Genomic DNA, 22,777 nt, shown 5'->3' on the forward strand with positions numbered 1-22,777 from the left:
AATATGTACCGCAAATGTCTCTGGAACTTTGCCATAGCACACAGAGAAATGTCTTTATTCACTTGCCGAACTCCGGATTCTTCAAACTGACTTGTGAGTGAGCAAATCTTGGGCGAGTATTTGGCTTTCGGCCGACCTAGCTGAACTCTTCTTTCTGGTACTCTTAGGAAAGCTCTAAGCTCTAACAGTTCGTTGTTATGGTCCTTGGGTTCGGAATCAATAAGTTGTCTTCAAAAAACTTTATGGCTTCAGACGTATTGTTCAATTCAAAACATAACTTTGAGAATGTAATGACATCAAGCCAACCAAAGCATTTATTTATTCACCTTTTATTTCATAGAAGCACAAGCTCTTAATTCCGATCCGATATTAACAGTGTTTGTCCCATTAAATCAACTCATAACAAAAATGCAAAAATATTTGGAAACTATGGAAATTTGAGAACGGTTTGTTATGGAATGAAAATAAAAGAATGTACTATTTGCAAAAATTCATAGTACATAACGTTCGTTTATCTAGGTCCTATTAATATGACTGTCGTTTTAATTCAGGTGTCTACTGTGTCGGAATCATCAATTTGTTGTTGATTCTCTTCTATGTTTTAGGAAACTCAGCAACCGTTTATTAATATGCTCTAGTAAAAAGTGTTAACCCCACCGCATAATCTACCATCACGATTTTCTGAAGTTTTCCCTTTTTTGAATTACTTGGATGCCCTTATGATTAAGCATTATCGATGTTTGTATGGTTTCGTTTGAATTTCGCATACCACTCAATGATGGTTGATTTTTTTGAGGAAGAGTTACCCTGATATTTTTCAAACAAGTCATTGCCTCAATAGTTTATTTTCCGAACGTACTGATTACTTCTCACCATTATAAGAAACAGTGTGTTCGAATTAAAATTTTAACAAACTATTGTAGGGAATGAGCTGAAAATTTGACAACTGTCACTTAAAAGAAAATGAAAGTAAAAAATAGACATATGATATTCAGCGACCTTCATTTATCAAACCAGCGACCAGTATTTATAATAATCAGAAGAAAGACTGATAAAAAATATATATCATCAGAAATATTATTACACTCAAAGATCATCCAATCATTTATGTACCTTGTAATTAACAATTTGATAATCACTCACTTATTTCTGTAGTCTGGACAAATTTGTAACAACAATTCATTTTTTCCCAAGATTAATTCCTCTTTCTCACTTCCTTTCTTCAGATTGTCTTGAAGTCTAAGATTAATTCTTTGTACTCGGCTAGTTTCATCCACGTCAAGAAAAAGCACCGCGTCAGGTTTGAGAAGATCATCTGGCCAGTTGTAGATTTTATCACCTCTTGGGGGTAAAGTGTATATTCCTTGAGTATTATAAGCTGCTCGTGCGATAGAATAAGTAGAAGATGAATGCCAAAATCTAAAATCGAGACCAAAAAATTCATAGAATATTGAATAGACTTTGATACTAAGTATATTTGCTTTTTTATGTCAAAGTAAATTGGAATTTTAAGTGTAATATATTTTATTTTTTTCAAATTTTCATCGACAGATTAGCTAGTTTATAAGGCTTTATAAAGCAATAATATTTTCGTTTTAAAGAAGCCAATTTTGACATTTTCATTCGTTTCTCATGCATTGATGTTATCGTTAACTGCAAGTTATAGAAATAATATACACGTGGTAAAGAACAAATACTTCTCAAACACTGACATTGTTGCTAAGTCAAGATATATCGTTCGAAATATTATCAAATCACATAAAACGACGGATTCATGTATTCTAGAATAAACTTGAAAACGATAGTGAAATTCTCTTCAACAAGACTGAAAACGAGGTAAACAGTAAAGCCACAAAAAGTCTGATGATGTCCAAAAACTTCGCATAAAAAAATTGGGGTTATAACCCAAAAATCCTGATGTGGATGTACACGGCGATAGTTATACTAATCATCACGCATGAAGCAGTAGTCTAGGGTACTAGAACTGGTCTGAACAATACAAGAATTAATATCTCGAAGTTGAAGAGACTAACCTGTGTATGTACACTCGGGACCATAAGAACATGGCCAATGGCTACTCTAGAAGTGGTCCCATATATTTCACCTCTTCATGTATTTATGGAAAGTGAAATGTGGTCAGTTTAATTTAAAAAGGAATTATCGCAGTCAGGAGATTAATCTTATTAGAAAATACTTTGTCAAATTAAATAGATGGTCTAATAAACACACAAAGACAGAAAAAATTGATATTGTGTTTGGTGAGCCTGGATACACTTCGGTATGTCCAAGTATCGATGAAAAGAAGTGGTCGAAGTCTGCTTGTTATATTTAGTTGCAAGTCACCTTAATATTGTGGATTAATTACTAGTAACTAGATAGTGTTGTGAATTGCATAACATGATGATGATCCCGAACATGATGATATCATGTTCGGGATCATTGCTATTAATAGAAATAATTTTTCTCCTCGTTTTTGTTTTCTAGATAAATATCCAGTAGTAGAGTAAGTTAAAGTATGACAATAGAAAGTAAATTTTTAAATTTACCTGTCGAGTATTACTGGGGAATCTTTTAACCATAAGCTGACTTCTAGACCCGTTATATAATGAGAAAAGTAATGATATAAATTGTCCATTACAGTGTCATTCAAGAATAATCTCCTCAATTTTTGAGCTGAAGACGACGGAGAATGACTTTGAACTCCATTGATTTTTTTTGCTAGGCTTCTCACCAGCGTAGTTTTACCTACAAAAAAAAACGAATACAAAAACTTTCTTATAATATATATGAATTACTCGTGAACTAATTTTATGTTGGACTCATTGGTTGCCAATAAAATGAATTTTCCTAGCCAACTTTTCATTTCAATTACCTAGGGTTGTCTTGTTTAGGTTTATTGAAAAGTGTTTGGAAGAATCTCTCTATAGCATAGAGACGGTACAGGAACTAGAAGAACGCTTTCATGAAATAAAGAAACATATTCAAAGACTCTAGAAAGGGAAAAAAGTATCATACCAAAAACGGTCCATCAGAAGATGAACCAAATTCTCACCACCAGATCAGCATCACCTCCTTTTTCAATAAATGTATAAAAATAATATGTCGAACAATACACCAGAAGCACGGCTATCTCAAAAAGGCCAATTATAACAAAACAATTTGCTTATCAATAAGACAAGCCCACTACAAGTGAATTACATAGTCAAAGAGAGAGAGAGAGAGAGAGAGAGAGAGAGAGAGAGAGTCAGAGAGATGCTTTATTGTCGAAATATTGTTACAATTTGTAAACATAAGCTTATAAAAACTAAGAAACGATTATAAAAATAATTAAATAAAGGTAAAACAAATAAAATAGTATTTCAATATACAGAAGAAAACCACAATGAGTAACAAAATAATTGTAGGTAATAGTAATAGTACTGAGCCTTGAGGCACTCCACATTCTATTGGCTTGCAAGAAGACATCGTTGTATCAACCCTTACAAGCTGATTTCTGTTAGTAAGGTATGACTTAAGCCATGCGCGGGGTGTTTGTCTTGCATTTTGTAATTAAAATATTATAATTACACAATCAAAGCGAAGGAGTGTATCTGGGCGATAATTCGATGTTTGATTTTTCTCTTCTTCTTTATGCAGGGGCTCAATTATAGTCGTCTTAAGGCAATTGAGAAAAAGTGCTATTTTGAAATAAAACGTTAATTAAAATGGTAAGGTGATTTAAAAGGTTAATGTTGTTCTAATAGGCTTCAATGAAATAGAAGGCGCTATTGACAACACTTCACATTAATCCATAAAAAAGGCGTTTGAAGAGCGAGAGGTGGCAATCCTTGTTTTAAAATGGACAGCGCATAAATAAACGGTAGTTCTCCCCTCTAATCTTCAATTATTCGCTATTTCGACTCTATATCAGATAGGTTATTAGTTCATCGCTTTAATAAAATCAATAGATTTATGGTATTCATAGTATCAACATTGATTTTAGCACCATTGCTATCGCTTCAAATACCCAAAATGCCAGGAAATCTGTTTATTCTATTTAAGATCACTTTTTTAGCATTTTGTGTAAGTGTAAGTATTAATAGTGCCGGGAATGAAGTGATAAAAACTACCATAATCTAGTAAAAACTCGCACTGTTGCGATATTTGTGAAGAAACTGTTCAAGTTTTTGAGTCGCGAATTGTCAAATATCACCTTCAGCCGATTGACATCACAGAGGGCGACAATTGCAGATTCTGCAAACAAGCCATAGAGACAGTTGAGTATCTGCTTTGTAACTGCCTTACCTATTTCAACAGAAGGCTTAAATATTTCGAAGGAGTATTGCTACGTATTGGAAAGTCTTCTTTGGAAGAAGGGTAGGCAGAACAACAAGATGCATAGTATTGCACAAAATATCTTTTCATGTGTAAATGTAAAGCGGCTGGAAATCCAAAACGACTTCATAAAAATCTATAACTTACAATATATATTTATCTGTTGGATTTACACTTTGGAGGATTGCATATAATTCTCCTGTATAGACAAATACAGTAGACGACGTTTATTATTATTATAATAAGTGGAATTAATAATATTTAGAAATCATTTTTATAATACGAGTATATCGCTTTATATTTCACTCTAGGGGACTATATTTATAGAGACTGGTATCAAACTTTCCTCTTAGGAGGACAGAATGAGAAATGGGGTCTGTTCAGGTTTTTTGATATTGATTATGAGTGATGGCAGGTTTACCGGAAGTGGCTGAAGCTTTGAGCCAGAATGTCTGATGGAGGACGTGGACGATTTATTAGAGGATAAACAGAATTATCAGGTTCTGAAACATTTTCACTGTATTACATGAGAAGTAATTGTCGATCTAGTCAGCTCAATATACATACTTCCAGCAGGAATGGATCTGAAATTCCCAGCTAAATTCTTGGGGCTCTATTATAGATAAAATTGAGGATTTTTGAATTAGATTTGCTTGTCTACACGTATTCATATCAACCAAACTCTTAATTACTGACTTTTTGTGACATAGGATGACATGAAAGTTTAAATATATAAACCAAGTTGGTTTATATATTATTCTATTCTTATGTTACAGTTAATTTTATATTATGTGACATCAAGGAAATTGAGTTTTTATTAATTTGATTGTGTATTGTTTTTTATTATGAGAATTGAAAATGACTTATATTTCCAATTTACATAACGGAAAAATCACGGGAAATTTATATTAAGTTTGCTTAAGACACTTTTATAAAGATGTTCCATTACTTATTGTGCTATAACACTTAATAGAGATGCTCACATGCCTCCCATATCACAACCATCAATTTGTTCACAGTTTTCATTCTAAAGTAGATGTCGTTCTGTAGCTTGTGTTTGGAGGTATGTCCGTGTGATTTTATCCCATTTTGTATTCTCTTTTAATTTTTACTACTTATTCTTCCTTGATATTTATTTTGCTATATAGTAGACTCTAGATGTTCAATAATTGTTATCAATCAGTTATCAATTTACTCCCTCACAAGGAGTTTGTACTAAAGTTCAATACAATACAAGCTATTTTTATGCAGTAGTAGCTATCAATGAAGCTGTCCATGAGAATTAATAGTAGAGAGCCATTTAAGTGGAATATATAAATTTTAAAGTTCAAAAAACCAAAGACAAATGGAATAATCCGTCAGCTGATCTTATTCATACACTGGTCTACCCGAGAAGTCTACTAAGATAGAAACGATCATTTCATATGACTATGGCCCAACTAATTCGATCAGATTCCGAACAACAATGAACGTGATCCAAGTAAGTTTACGAACATTCAGTTCATGATAGAGTGATCGAAAACTAACTAATCGAGTTAATCATGTCGTATCCATATAATAGGATCCTTTCTACCCTGATAGGAGAGGAAATAAATGCGATCAGCAATCAGGTTGTGCCATTTGTCTATGGTTTTTTGAACATTATTTTTGGAAATTATTTATTCCTTTTAAATGTTGTTTGCTGTTAATTCTCATAAATAGATATCATGGAAGAATTAACGCACAAAAAAATAATACAAATCGAAAGTTCTTGTAGATCATGTTTTAAATTTGAAATGTCTATCGAAAATTGAAAGCGACGTTCGAAACTGTGATCTGTATCTCGTTCTGGGTTAGGATTCGAAATCAGCTGATAGGTGACCTACCTGAACCCCGAGTTATATTTTCCAAAAAGTCTATGAGAAGTTAAATTTTCAACAATTTAAACTGGTAAATCATATATACCTGAACCCGCCAAACCTTCCAATACTATCAACGGATAATTCTTCTTTCCACCTGCTGCTTCAAATTCCCTTTTTTTCTCTTTTGCTCTTTGAAAAACCTTCAAGATTTCCTTAGCTCCCACGTGTGTAATATACTAAAAAATTCAATTAAATTTCAAATAATTACAGAAAATGTACTAATAAAACATTGTAAACAAAAAATTTAGCACAAAAAACAGGAAAATAATTATTAGTTTTCAGTTCCAAATATGGTAGGAGTCAAGAAACTTGAATTCCTTTTTCCTCTAAGCAAAATAAGAAGACCTGTTTTCACTCAAAGGAAACTCTTATCTGGAAACGGTCCAATTTCTCCTTATTTTAAAATAAATACACACACGTTTACATAATGTAGGGCAGTATTTATGGGATGTCGCAATTGTGACTATTTATTGGGCAGCGCGTGGCTCGGACTGAAATCATATGGAGCATTTCTGAGATGAACTTGAAACAAAAATTCGAACTAGAAATCCAGCACTAGCCACGAAATCAGATCTTAAAACGGCACTGAAGAATGGAATAGTATCGACCAAGATCTAGTAAAGAAACTATTCGATCCTTGAGAAGCGGTTATAAGCTGGTATTCGGGCCGGGGAAAGAAACACTAAAAATTGATGGGTAAATTTCAAATAAATTTTTCTTTTGACGAATTTAAGCTTGTATTTTCTTCAATGTCAATTATAATCCTTCCTCATTGTTTAAGATTCTTTTTCGTTTGACATTGTTTCTTTAGCGAAAAAAATAATCCCATAATAACATAGACCACTTATTATTAAGCTAAGACCAATGGCTTTAAGATGCTAAAATGAGAAAAAATAGAAGCTACAGATTTTTTGCTAGACACTTTTGACCGCTATCGTGAATCTTGGGTCGATATTTTTGCTCACGAGTGGAGTAATGTGACGAAGCATGGTCCGTACTAATCGTTGGATGTAGGTGTTCTATACTACTGTGTTTTTTTTATTTCAAATAAAATTCATCAACTGTATACTGGTTATTAGCGATTCAGAAAAAATTAAGTGTTTTATCTATAAATATTTGTTAAATCTAGTTGGTCCTCCATCATTTACGATGGAGAGATATGCGTCATCAAGGAATCTCCTAATAAGCGACCCCTGTGGTTTATTGATATGGATCCCCACATGAAGTTATGGGTACTGAAGTCCGCGACTATGATTCTAGGTTGTGGATTTTTTTCCAATTATTCAGTTAATTCTTCAACATCTACTTGATATGCTGGAGGAATATATACATTGCATATATTTACTTTTGGTTTAGTGTGTAGTTAGATAGCTACGTCTTCTAGGTTTGATTTTTGCAGCATGGAGAGATTTTTCCACAAATATTACTACTCCGTTAGCTATTTCAGTATTTATTCGGTTCTTGCCGAAGCTTTTGAATGACCTAAGCGGTTCGTTGTTACTTTATTTGAAATTGGTCTCTTGAAGACAAATAACTTCGTACTTCTGTTTGGATAGGATGGTTTGCAACATTGGTAAGAAAGCCATTGATATTCCACTGTAGAATAGATGTAATAGAGAAAGAAAAAAATATCAAAGTAAATTATTAATTCAGTTGGTGAATGTTTGTTTGAGAAGATTCACTCTTTGTTTCTGAGAGGTCTGTTTCTGATATGTTTAATTGCAGGTGTGCTTGGGTATTGGCTTCGGTATTTTGGGGTTGCCCGGAATGTTGGGTGGGGTTTTGTGGTAGTTCCATTAGTTGAGGTTCGCCATAAGTTTGTAATTAAGAGTTTGATGTAGTATGACCTGGTTTTTTGCTGCTTCTTCTTCTTCTTACGTTAGGACTAGGTCCTGTATTTTCATCAAGGGTTTGCCAGGAGTAGTTGGGATGCTGAGGACCAGCTTTCATACCACCTTATAGGTGGTTGTCCAGGATGCCGAGTTGTGTCTGGTTTCTTTTCCTTTGCAATTTTTGCTAACCGTGCATTTGGCCTCTCCATTCTCTTCTGCGGCTCCTTGCCCATCTTACTACATCCTGAATATCGCACATGTCCCTTATTTCTTCATTTCTCTTCCGATCGAGTAACGTAAGTCCTGTTATTGATCTCAGAGTTCGCATTTCTGTTGTTCTTAGGAGCCGTTTAGTGGTTGTATTCTCCGCTCTAGTTTCCATTGCATATGTCATGACCGGCATTACGCAAGTTTTATATATTTATTTTTGGTTTTTTGCATGTTAAACATAGTAGACGGTCTTGGGATAGATAAATTCTGTAGCTGGTGTTCCCGTGTGTGATCATTAGACAATCTGCTATTTGGATTGTGGGTGGTGAAATGAAGATTTGTCTTCTGAAGCTGTAGATGTGATTATATTCCGGAATTGAGGAGCTAATAATTAGGAATTACATTGGTGAAAGTGTATTGAGACCTATTTTGTTAAATTCATCAATTAGAGCTGAGTATGGTATGGCATACAATTGAGAGAGTATTAATCTTTCGGAAGGTGTTATAAGCTTTCGGGCTTGGATAGAAGTGTTGTTAATAATTATCTGCCCTTCTTGATAGGTCATGAAGCGTTCTACAATATCTTCTTTGCGAGGTAGATGCACATTCTATTGTTTGACAGCCTTGATGTGAATAGAATATTTTTTGGATCGATTAGCTAACACTTTCACTTTTAACGTTACAGTTGCTAAAGCCGGATTCCCTACCACTAAGTTCTTCAATCTCATTTCCCGTAACTTTTGCATCTCGATTCATTCGTGTGGCACTATTTAGAAACTTATACATTCCTAAGGCCGTCAAAGGGAGTGAGATAATCGACGAGTGGTGTCACTAAGTTGGTTTTCTACTATTTTCCTTAGTAATCTCAATATCCCATGTAGGTGGACGACCTGAGCACGAACGATCTTGAAGCGTCAAATCTCCACTATTAAAAAAATTAAACCAACGCTGTGCCATTCGCTCATTTACTGTGTCTTTCTTTCCAATTTCACATACTTTCCTTCCCTATACGACTGCTTCAAATTTTTGTTTCCAATAATATCTCAGGATACACGAATTTCATATTTATAGCACTCCATACCGCTTATTATACAAACGTACTGGATCGTTAAAAACACCGAGAATGATTAAATGAGATAAAAAGAATTGTACTCATCATAGAATTATGACTAATTTTAAGTAATGACATGTATAATTTGAAAAGTAGGAATTTTCACATATGAAATATGGAATTGTGTAAATACAGAGACTTGATGTGTTTGATGCCATTTTTTACTAGAGAAGTATTTCAAATCATTAAAATATGATCGAAAATGAAATATAGCTCAGCTTGGACATTCCTTGTTTGTCTTTGTTGCTTTTAACATTCTTTATTATTGACTCACTTTAAATATTATTTGGTTTTCTTAATCTCAAAATATTCGAGTAATTGATAAGTTTTATGTAAACAACAAAATTATACTAAATATTGAACTTTTATCTGCATACTTTGAACCCAATAAAAATAAATAACTTCTAACTGCATTTTGTTTTGATTCAATTCATTGGAACATTTCCTTTTCTTTGCCTACACATATATATCTTTGGTTCTGTTTGCCGCTGACAGCGCGCACTATACAAATGAAGTGCTGCAGTTGTTGGCGGAAATTTGTTTAATTTAAAAGATTAGTTCCAAACAAGACCTCATGTGAAAATATCAACAAATCAATTAAAAGTCATTTTACTCATTCCCTTGCGGCTGTGCGTTGATGTGGTAAAAAAGTTCACTCAATTTCAACGGCTCCAATATTTTTTGTCTTGGCCTGCAAACTCTGATGTACATCTAAGACATAAAAAATATGCTATTAGCTAAAAGAGTTCGATGATATTTAGACCGAAACTCTTTGAAGGGTACAGGTACGTTATTTCATATAAGACATTTTGGTTTCCATTGTCGTCATTTTTAATGCTGCATGAATAGTGATTCGGCATCTATTTCCGCTAGCTATCTTTTAAATGAAAAAGTTATTTTCAATCAACAAGTTTTTTTAATAATGCTACCGTTTGACCAATATACTTCATAAAAAAACTTATCAATTCCAACGCGGAACAACTTTCATATATTCAAACACTTATTTATTATACTTTAAATATACGGGGTTTCTCAGATAACAATAGACTCAGAGTAGAGGAGTATAAGGGAGAACAGAAACTGACAATTGTGGGTAAAGCAAATAACCAAAGAACGATGCCGACAAAAAAATTAAGTTGTCCACGAGTTTGCTATAGGATATTTTATTGTTCTTGGATTTTGTGGAGAAATTATAGAAGAAACGTGGAAGCATATCGGAGGAGATTTACTGATTGCGTAGTTCTTCACAGAGAAACATTTTCTAATTATGACACACGAAATCGAGAAACGGGAAAGCTTTATAGTATTGATCGGTAACTTCCTGTACGAGTGAGTGTTCGAGATGAAGAAAATATTTTGTATACCACTGACGATAAACCACATATTAGCACTACAATTTTATCTAGCTAGTGGCATATCAAGATCATCTGTACATCGAACTATAAGATGTAATTTACTCCATCCTTACCATGCCTGACAAGTGCAGGAATTTTGGGTCTTACTTTGAGGCCGGATAACTCCTCAGGGATGCAACTTAGGATAGAGGTGAATTGCCCCCAATCATTAGAATTTGCTTTTAAAAGAATTGACCGCAAAGCAAATTCACAGAGATTGTTAATCATTACCACAACTTAAAATGTCGAAAAAGTCGAAAAAGTCCATGATCTCATGGCTTAAACTCGACGTGTGACTATTATACAAATAGTTGAAGATTTTGGAGTCTCACACCATCTGGTACATAATAGCTGCCGAACTTGAATTTGAAAAAAAAATATCTGCAGTATGAGTAGAACGTTTGTGAGCACAACCAAACTCGAAAAGACATTTCCAGTCGTGTTTTAATTTTTTAATTAATTTAATCTAGAATTCAAAATAACTCACCTGAGGTGACTGTAATATTCTCAACATAGGTGCTATGTTGTTGAACACCGAAGGAAAAGGTACTTCAATTGAGACTGAAAGTGAAAAAAAAAATAACTGACATCTCGTTTCAAATATATTATTAATCATTTTTTCAAAATAGCTATTCTCTCTTAATACTGTTCTAATTTTGTCACTGGCTAAGTTACTAAATTCAGAATCTAATATTTAATCATAGTACGAAAAAGTAAGGTTGAAAAAGCAATCTCACAAAATAAACACAATTTTTTCAGACACATAGATAATATTATGTACCTGATCAAAAGTATATCGACCCCTAAACATTTTCCTGAATTATTTAGTAAATTCCACTGAAACTTGCAACGCAGCTTATAGTACTCAAAATTGCCTTTTAGACTGATTTCCCTTGCATGTTTGCTCGTACACAGAAATTGTTGGGAATTTTATGTCACATGACATGATAAAGTTGGTATTGTGAAAAAAAAATCAATCGAATTTATATTAGAAAATATTAAGGAATCATAATTGATGAAATTGATTAACCATGAAAAATTCAGAACCGTTGGTTTGTATAGCATTTAAGTTATTGAAGACTTTATGTACGGTGCAATTACTATTCTGGTAATTTAGATATGAAGAGTTTAATATTGCATGACGAGGTCACAGTGAAAGTGATTCTACAAATTTTGTAAAAATTACTTGACACAAGAAGATTTAGAGGTCTCTATTTTTTTGATAAATCCTCTTCATTTTAGAATTTTTGATAGAAAATCCATTCAAAACAACACGTGAAAATCTACGTTTCGATCTATTTCGGTCTTTATCAAAATATGACTTACATTAACAATTTGTATAATAATATTAATCAATAGATCACGTAAAACATGAATATTTCACCGAATTATAATCTAAAACACTAAAAAACATAAGAAATGTATCAAGTACCTTGTAACATCTGTGACGCTGTTTATATAGGACAGACAACTCAGTATTTAGAAAATATATGTATTAAAAGGTCATCTATGCGATGAAAAACGAAATTGCATTAAGAAACTATAAAATATCGAAAAACATACATGTAGGATTGAAATTATTGCTCTACTCCATCTTCACACGAAATGCGAGTTCTCTTCAGCAGCCTAATGCCGACACAAACAGTCGAGTCAGCCGGGAGTATGTCGTAGACGGTAAAGGTAACGCAACTAAGATGACTGACTATCTATCGCTCATTTAACATATAAGTTCTCTTATTTACATTGTACATAAGTAAAGTGTTTCCATTGCTTAAATTCTATAATAAAAGTGTTTTCTTTTTTCTTTTCAGCGTTTTAAGAAGAAAAACCCTAGACAACCAAGAAATTCCTACAGACATTCAATTATAAAAATTCGAAACTTGAAACAGAATCAAGTACAAAAAAAATTGATAATGGTTTATATATATAGGAGCGAGAACGCTAACAATGATCAAAAAGAAATAAACAATTTGAGTAGAATGTAGTCGTATATTTCTATTTTATAAACTTTAATGCAACTACAAATTCAATTGATGGCTGTGGAAAAAATAATTTTTATTATTGAAAGAAATTTGTATTTCCATTTTATTTTTATATTCATGTTGAGGGTGGTCAATTGATTAATATTAATATGCAAATTGTCAATGTCAAGTCATATTTTGATACTAACCGGAATTGGTTGAAACGTTAATTTCAACCTGTTATTTCAAACTGATTTTCTATCAGAAAAACTTGAAATGAATGCAAGTTATGAATAATAACGTAAATTATATATTAAAACTTCGAATTTGGATTTAAAAAAAAACATTGCAATTACAATATATTATTATTACACAACGTTAGAACAAAGAATGAATTATGAAAAGAAATACAGTTTTTATTATCTTCTTTGTTTCCGCGAAGTCATCACATTTGTTATATGCTGTCATCTGTTACTTCATATGTAACTCGTATAAAATGTTCTATGAAGTGAAATGTTAGAGAAGTCTTTGTTTTACCATATTGATTATAAGAGCTCCGTTGTTATCTGTACATCTTCAATTTGTATAGAATGCAATCTGTGCAAAACTCCAATGAATTGTTTTGAAGTTTTATTCAGAACAGCGAGGCTTCTTAGCAAATTCATTTGTCTTAGCTTTTTTTACTCGATGTCCTTTGAATTGACGTTATCGTAACACTACTTGCAACTCAATATAATTTTTTATACTGATTTTTTGATGAACATTCAGGGTACATTTAAGCATCGAGAGGAAAGCCTATAATTGGAAAGGCTTGTACTTTACCTTCAATAATCGAGTAAAAAACACGAATGTCTTTTACGTCGGCTACACATCCATAACCTTCTTATATACGGCATTATACTTCTGTTTAGCTTGCGCCTTGCGGCTAACACCAATATATTAAAAGAAGTACTGCTACACATTTTAACTTCATCAAAAGCACTCGTACTAATCATAGTACTCGAAACTAACTAAATATATAAATTCATCAAATGGCATTGTTATAATACTCTCACACCACCTATTTAATTTCATTTCAAAAGAGGATTCTTAAAGGGGTCAGCGAAAACTTGCTACGTTATGATAAGTAGACGGACACCCTGGGTAGGGTGAACCATATTTTATCCAATTGTGCTCTGACTGTGTTGACATAGTATTACTTTTATTCAGTGTGATTGATTAATGTGATGAAGTTCAGTATCTCCTTTGTCTTTTGAGGTATCAATTTTTAAATTTGGGAAATTATAGTCATTAGTCTTCACATTTTCAAATTATTCACAATGTCACAGGGTGTACCAGAGTGCTGTGTAATATCAAAGTTACATTTTGCATATTTGGAATCCATTTGAATTCCCCATTAGAATATTATAAAGTTGTGATATATATCGAGCATTCAAATAATAGTAAAGTTTCTGAAAAAAATTTCGTTGACATTCTTTCGCCAATTGAAATCAAATCAATATCATCTTTTCTCGTATTCCGCAATAATTTGAGGACATATTTACAGGAAAGTGCCTTCTACTCTATAAACGACTTCAATACAAATAATAATATTTAATTCGGAGCATGGACTTATATATTAATTATTATAGGAAATGAGAAATTGACGAAATTTAATCATTACCTATAATTTTGTTACTCATTGTGGTTTCCTTCTGTATATTAAAATTTTATTTTATTTATTTATCTTTATTTAGTTATCTGTATGTTTGTTTTTACAAGCTTTTGTCTACAAATTGTGATAATTTTTTAACAATATAGCATTTCTCTCTCTCTCTCTCTCTCTCTCTCTCTCTCTATATATATATATATATATATATATATATATATATATATATATATATATATATATATCTATATAAATATATATATATAATTAATGGACTAAGAAGACCAAGTGGATGATATATTTGGGATATAATGGAAAGAATTACTCTCTTAGTAATAGAGATTCGAGAGCAAGAAAGGTTTATATTGTATTTTAAAATATCTTGTTTACTGTCCAATTGAACACCTAGGGTTTTAAAACTTTCAGATTCGTCTAAATTCAAAATATTTTTAGGAATATCTTCAAGATAGATACCCATTTTCTTAGAATGAAATTTGCTGATGATAAAATAGATGAAATATCGATACATCTAGTTTGCAATTTATTGATCTCATTGGAACCTGTTAGTAAGACATCAACATAAGAGTCTGATAAAATCGTATTTGATGCAATAGGAAATCAGTTTTGGTTTTCGATAAATAATTGATCGATACATCTGATTGCTAGGTAAGACGCTGACGTGGTGCCATACGTCACTGTATTGAGTTAGTATGTTGAAAAGTCTTCATTTGAGTTACTTTTCCAAATTACTATTGTTGTTGTTTATGATTAAAATTTGCCTATACATTTTTGACATTAGTTGAAACGACATATTTATAGAGTCTAGTTATCAAAGATGTTATTCTGGATTTTAGGGCCTACTAACTGTAAGTAATTGAGAGACCATCCTGATTTGGCCAAAATTTAACGCCTTGATTCTTATAATAGCTGTTTTTTCAGAATTACCCAATATTGCAGGTAGTTTTTTAAATGGAGGTTTAACAATAAATTGACCGTTAGGATTACGTAAAGTGTTTTCTTTAAATAGAGTTTCACAAAGAAGGTCATCTTCAGACATTGAAATAGGTTCATTGAACTCATTAAGCTTCCAGAATTTTTGTAATTGATAATCATCAGATATGTTTTCAGAAAAATTGTGAATAGACATTTTTATTAAACTTGATATTAATCCGGAAATGATCCAGCCTAATTTTGTGTTTTGTAAAATTGGACGGTTTTTACTTAGAGTGATTTCACTATCTAATAAAAGTTTTCAAAAGAGAGTGACCCCAATGATTATGTCGATTTTATTAGGCAAATTAAATTCGGGGTCGGTTAGATTAAGGTTATCTGAAATATTGGTTGAGGAACTATCAATTTGTTCTGTTGGTGTGGTTGATGATATTATTGGAACGACATATATTTTTTGTAAGAGCAGATTATTTGATTGATTTAGCAAATTGGCAAGGATCAATGTTAGGTTTAAACGCTTGCAACAGGATTCACTGATTAGACTTGATTGAGCTCCAGAGTCTAATAACGCTCTACGTGCTTGAAAATTGCCTTAACAATCTTTTACTTTGAAAGTTGAAGTTGAGAGAAGAATAGATGAATTGTAATTATTTTGTTGATTATACGTTGAATTTGTTTGTAACAGAACTGCATGTAACTGTAACAGAATTGCATTGATAAACTTGTTTTATGTTTTCCATTGTATTGAGATCTTCGTAGTTTTCGTCTGCATTCCTTACATAAACCTACATTGTACGTTTATTTTAAATGTACTATTCTCAGACAGTTTGAACATAACTGTAGTTCTTTTACCTCGTCCCATCTTCCATTTATGTTTAATTTTGAAAAGTCATTACATGTATAAATATAATGTTCACCTTTGCAAAAGTAAATGTTAATTTATTAACTGATAAATGGACTTAACTGCAACCCTCTATTTTTGGCGATTATTTTGATTGATTATGAATTTTGTGTACTTTAGTTTTAGAATGAGGCTGTTCCAAAGATTCCAATAGAAAATTATATAGCGTAGGTAATTCACATGAAGATAAGATGATATGAATAATTCAAATAATTGCCATATCCCAAAGGACTCCTTTGGAAAGAAAGCTGCATTCCTTCAAGTGATATAATATGTTTTAAAATCTCATTTTCTAAATTTGTTGGTTGCGTAAATTTCATTATAGGATTAATAGAGAGAGAGAGAGAAATGCTTTATTGTCAAAAAATTGTTTCAATTTGTAGACAAAAAATAACTAAATAAAGATACAAATAAAATAAAATTTTAATATACAGAAGAAAATCACAGTGAGTTAAAATAAAGGTATAGTAATGGGTAATATTTAGTATATAAGTCTATAGCAAAAATTAAATTAGTATGCAGCATGCCTGTGATAAAATATTATAAGAATAGAAATCGTTTACAGAGTAGAATGTACTTTCCTGTTAATATGCCCTCAAATTATTGCGGAATGCGAGAAAGGATGTTATCGATTTAAAATATCAACACTTACTAACTAACTAATTCTTAACGTGGATTGGGTAGGTAAAGGTTGCGCTCCTCGTTCGAAGTGGATAGCCGTGCAACGACCTTTCTGAAATTGAAGAAGCGTGCTTACAAATTAGGCAAACGGATTCAAAGATTAAAAAGGAATAGTCAGAGCCCTACTGTTTAGTCCGAACAACTACCTAACAGCTCTCTTATATATATATATATATATATATATATATATATATATATATATATATATATATATATATATATATATATATATATATATATATATATATATATATATATATATATATATATATATATATATATATATATATATATATATATATATCGGAGATGCGACTCAATAAGGGCATAATAAACTGTTGAAGAGGTAGATAAGTTCAGTTCTTTGGAAACTGGTCTTAGCACAAAACAGGTGGAACATAATTTTAAATAAGGCCCATGTAAAGGAATGATTCACAAAAAGCTCTAAGAATTTTAGAGATTCAAAGACGTCAATAGAGGTGTTATTTAATAAAAAGGGTAGCAGTGTTTTTTTATACTTATACAACTTTAATTTGAGTAACAGAGAAAATTAGAATCGCTCTATAATTTGTTATTGTGATTAGGTCACTGGATATGGTCCGAAGGGCCGTGAGATAAGGGTTGCTCCAAGGGAAACTAGTGTCGTCTGCAAATAGACATATTTTACTACTGATGCCTAGATTGGCGGTGTCGTTCATAAACAGAAGAAACAAAATAGGGCCTAGTACTGAGCCTTGGGGCACTCCAAATTCTATTGGCTTGCAAAAAGACATCGTCGTATCAATCCTTACAAGCTGACTTCTGTTGGTAAAGTCTGACTTGAACCATACGAGAGGTGTCCACCTGAAACAGTAGTATTGCAATTTGTTAATTAAAATATGATGACACAATCGAAAGCTTCAGAAAAATCACAAAAAAGTTGTTGTAGTGGAGTGATGGCTGTTAAATGCTAGAATAGACATTATTTAGGAGGGAGAATATATATGAAATGATAAAAGCTTCTTTTTGACCAATCTTTTGACATTTTATAATGAAATGTTCATTAAAGTTGTAAGGTGATTTGATGTGCAATGGGGAAAACATTTTTGATGTAAGTCCATTCGGTCCAGATGAGAATTTCTTTTTGATGTCATTAATTGTACTGTAAAGCTTTGCTGAAACTACGGGCATAAAGAAGAAGTTGTGTAATTAAGCATTAGCATCATGAAAATATGAAAGCGGATCATGAGAAGGGGTTATAGAATTTGATAAATATTTAGCTACATTCACAAAGTGAATATTAAGAAAATTAGATGAAGTAGAGATCATGCTCGATGAAAAAGCCTTATTTCTTAGATCATTCACAACGGACCATGTTTCTTTAGAAACATTACGAGAATTGGCGAGTCTCCTATTATCATGAATATTGAAGAGTGCTTTAATATAAGGTATCGATTAAAAATTGGTTTCTAACAATATTTGCTAAGCTCTCTGATAGTCTTGATATCACATCACATCCAGAGATGACTCGTTTTGCATACCCTTCTAGAGCAGCATTTAAAAAGTATCATTTATATAGGTATTTGAATCAAAAATTGTTTTTAAATTCTAATCATTCGTCATAATAACAGTTAAAGACAGGTAGTTTAATTTCAGGAAGTGAAAAATTTGATAATGAATCTATGACTGATGAAGAATTTACTATTGTTGCAGGAACTGTTCTTTTTGAAATGTAATCTTTAGAAATGATAAATTATGTACTATAGTATTTTTTTTTCAAAAGCCTCATCAAACTGTCGCTCAAGTTCAATTTCTTTCTATAAACCCTTGTATATTTTCAAATTCATGAATTGGATTAATATTATTATCAAATCGTAATTGAATATCTATTAAATCATGTGGGATGGTACCGTCCTTGAGTGAATTGATATACATTTCAAAAGTCGTTAAACGTTTTTTAATAGGTAGATTCTTCATTTTTAGTAAGTTGTTTAATATCTACATTAGTCATTATAATATTAATTATTATTAATTCTACTTAATTTGGTGTGTGTGTGCAAATAATACTTGAATGTCTGATAGTTCTTTTTACAAATCGAAAAGAATTCAAAAAACTACGCTCTAGTAATAATGATCTTAATGGCAATGGAAATGGTGAATAGAGATGAAAATAGGATCGGAGTGATCTTGTATTGTTCTATCCTGGCTACTGGTTGCACATCCGACCAAATTGATATTCTTCGAAGCGTTGCTGTTACCGTCTTGCAACTTGACTGGGAGATTGGAGTAAACACACTTAAACTTGTGGATACTTTGTATATAATTTATAGTTTTTCATTCGATTTGATTGAAAATTGATGTGATACTATATAGACTTATTCACAGACCAACTCTCGAAGGACCAGAAAATGTTTGTAAATTTGTTGAATTGTTATTTATTGATTATTGGAATATGATTTTCAATTTATCATATTCAATTTATCACATTTCACAGTATTCTAACATGCGTATCAACTCTTATAGTTTTGTACATTGACTGCCTTGCGCGATCGTTAAATTTATACAAATTGATCACAGTGTTACCGTGACTTTCCATAATTAGAGAAAATAAATTAAACACATCTTCTAAAAGTCGTATTAAAGTTTTTTTTAATATTATAGAATGATAAGATGCGTTATTCCTAATGAAATGAAAAGTGAACTATTTTTCAAAGTATATCGTGGTCGTATCTTCGTGGTAATTTGCATAGGATTGGGAAAAGTGTCCAAAGCATTTGGTACAAAATCAAATTTAATACCAGCATAAAGAATGACTACTCGTTTCTCCCCTAAGCAAAGAGTATTCAAGACACAATTTTCAGAATCATTAACCCAGATATATTTGAGTACGTATTTCTATTTGAATCTGTATACTTTTTACTTACTTACACTCTGATATAAAGTTTTTTATGTTTTCTCACTTGTATATACTGTATCATCTTCCTGGAATTGTCAGAAAACCATTCCTAATTAAGGATTCTCTGCTTTTTCCTTAAATCTATTTATTACATTTATTTATTAGTTATTTAATATGTTAGAGAAATTCAAGTGAAAAAGTCATACAACACAATGTTATACAACATTTTTCTTGCTATATAACAAATTTTATGTTATCCGTTGGGTGTCGGTAAAGATCAAAGAAAGTTATATAACTTTGTTATATAACACGCCGCTACTTGTCCACACTTGTGTTATTAAACATTTACTGCTGCGCCAGCCAGCCAGCGCATTGGAGAATCGGCGATTGAATTTAGTTTTACCATACTTTTTTCACGCGATGGAATGGTCGAAAGAACTCACCACTCATTTAATCGAGTTATTTCGCAAGCAACGTGTTTTATGGCATCCTACCTACAAAAATTTCCCGAACAAAGTGACAACAAAACTGCAGAGGTAAGTACTCCACATTTCAAATTAATTATCAATTTGAAGTCAGTAATTATTCTGCCACGACACTTTTCCCTCCTCGCTGGTAAAATTGTTTTCGTATTTCCTTGCCTAGCACACTGGGTTTTCTAGGAATTCTAATGAGTCTTAGCAGTCCCATTTGGCTGACCTTCGACTCTCCATGTACCTGGTCTTAGTTGCCCGATAAACGGGTCTTCTGAATATAAAGTACCTGTTGGACAGTAGGATGAAGATGACTGACCTTTCCTAAGAAAATTGTGGATATAACAGCATCCTAAAACTATCTTTTCTGCTCTTTCGGGCACAGGAAGTATTGGTTTCCGTAACAACCTGATTACGACAGATAAAATTCAAAATGGATTTTCGACTACAACGCCTAGCTCTACTATGTCTGTAATTGTAAATTTGCCCCTGTGAACCTTCCTGTTGAGTGCCTATGAAGGGTGTCATAATATGCGGTTGCAAAGCAAATGCCTCAACACCTAGAAATAGGAACGGTGATGGTGATGTTCTTCCCGGTAATACTATCATTGGAGGGAGATTCAAGGAAGATCTTTCGAGTAGCTATTTAAATGTTGTGTTAGCATATACTTCACCATCAGACAAACGTCCTTGGCAACCCACATTTACTTAAGTGAAACTATAGTTAGCGTCAACTATAGCTAAAAGCACTATGCTGAAAAATCCCTTGTAGTTGAAATAGTCGCTTCCAGTGTTCATTGTTAACATATGTGTTTTCCATCCATACTACCACAACAATGAGGGTAATTCAACATCTGGTTGAAATTGTCTGCAATCTTTAGCCATTCTTCTTGATATTTAGGCACCTAAAAAAATGCTTCACAGTTTTTTTCATCTTTTGGAAGAACTGCAACCAAAATCACATCCAGAAGTGCAAAGTGCTTCAGAAAAATGTCAAGAAAAAACTGTGGAAAAAACCATTGCTACCACAAAAGGTAACAAGAGAAGAATTTTAGATGCGAAATCTGAAGAAGCTTACGTGGAAATGAAACAACTATCCAGTATCGTGAAAAAACGAGATGACTTCGCGAAATATGAAATAAATAATGCTCTCTACCGAGCGTAGATAGTAGACATACCTTCGAATATACCTCAGCCATCTACTACTCCAGCGTTCGATACACCTGCAACTACTCCAATTCCAACAATTACAAGTAGAAAGTGACACCCAATCATACAATAGACCTAGGTGATCTACCATGACGTCCGCTACTTCACCAATTCAAACTGATAATGATATGTGCACTTTGTATTTGAAAATCTTCTTTAAAAATTTGATTTGGATAAAATTTATAAGCTAAATGAAGTTTAATTAAACTGCAATTACTACCTGTATCAATTAAAAAATTTGTTTTCAGTTCGGGAATGTATGTGATAAATTGGCTCTAGACATATTTAAAGTTCTTGAGTGGGATTGTTCTTCTTGTTGAAAATGTTCATTTGGGTCTTAAGAAATTTGAGACGGATCATCAAATTGGTATTGATCAGAATTGTCATATTCTGGATATGTTTGATTAGTGTGTGTATCAAAATTATTTTGGACATGATGGGTTTGGTACGAGCATTCACCATGTTGGTTATTGAATTCATAATTTTGATGATTTATATCATGTGCCAACGATTCTGTGGACGTAACTTTTCTCTAAGGTGCTAACATTGTATTACCTGATGATGTATCCATTGGAGTAGGTTTGTATAGTTTGTTGGGCTTTGATTGATTTCTGCTTTGATTTGAGGGTGCTCTCGATATCTGGCTTTGCCTGGGTTGATTGGAAAATGGTTGTCTTTGAGTTTGAAAGTTATTATAGTTCCTCGACTGGAGTTGTGAATTTTGTATGAAAGGACGATTGAAATTACTAAAATTCTGTGGGGGTTGCGAGAATTGATTATTAGCTACACCTGGATATGAATTTCTATTAAATGAAATAGTGGGTTCAGAAGGTGGCGAATGGAAATTTGGGTAATTAGTAATGCTATTATTGAAGAAATTGGGATCATAATTGTTTTGTTTGGATAGAATAATTCTCGGTGTTGGCTTGTAAGGTTGATTATTTAGAGTATTTTTTCTATTCTGACTATACATAAAATTCTCTTCTTCTATAACTAGACATAGCTACTTCTGAACTGTCTGGGTTTCGCAAACGTATATTATTTTGCAATTGACCAGTTAAACCTCCAAAAGTTTCAAGTACTAAATCGTTATAATTTTAAATTTTAATTGCTTTTTCTGCAAGAGGATCATTTGAGGAATTTAATTTCGAAATTACTAAGCTACGTGCTTCCTGACATCACATACCGAAATTGTATGGTGTTTCATTGGTCTCAAAACTAAGCAATCTATATTGAATTGAAGAGCTTGTTTTATTTCAGCCCATGTTCGTAATTCCGTTCTTAAAGCTATAAGCATTAAAGCCCTACCTACTAAT

The 22,777-nt window shown here is 32.3% G+C and overlaps 1 protein-coding gene across 1 annotated transcript in view; it reads right to left on the reverse strand.

The window, feature by feature from the left end:
- The window catches only part of LOC130445622 (UMP-CMP kinase 2, mitochondrial-like), a 44,142-nt gene that overhangs the window by 2,998 nt on the left and 18,367 nt on the right, over positions 1-22,777 (reverse strand). The window contains exons 2-5 of the mRNA XM_056781357.1: positions 11,250-11,323; positions 6,259-6,391; positions 2,547-2,745; positions 1,144-1,419 (exon numbers count right to left, since the gene is read on the reverse strand). Of these exons, the coding sequence (XP_056637335.1) occupies positions 1,144-1,419; positions 2,547-2,745; positions 6,259-6,391; positions 11,250-11,323 (682 nt within the window). The remainder of the gene's footprint in view (positions 1-1,143; positions 1,420-2,546; positions 2,746-6,258; positions 6,392-11,249; positions 11,324-22,777) is intronic.

Source organism: Diorhabda sublineata, chromosome 6, assembly GCF_026230105.1.
Source record: "Diorhabda sublineata isolate icDioSubl1.1 chromosome 6, icDioSubl1.1, whole genome shotgun sequence".
In the NCBI taxonomy this organism is placed as follows: Eukaryota; Metazoa; Arthropoda; class Insecta; order Coleoptera; family Chrysomelidae; genus Diorhabda; species Diorhabda sublineata.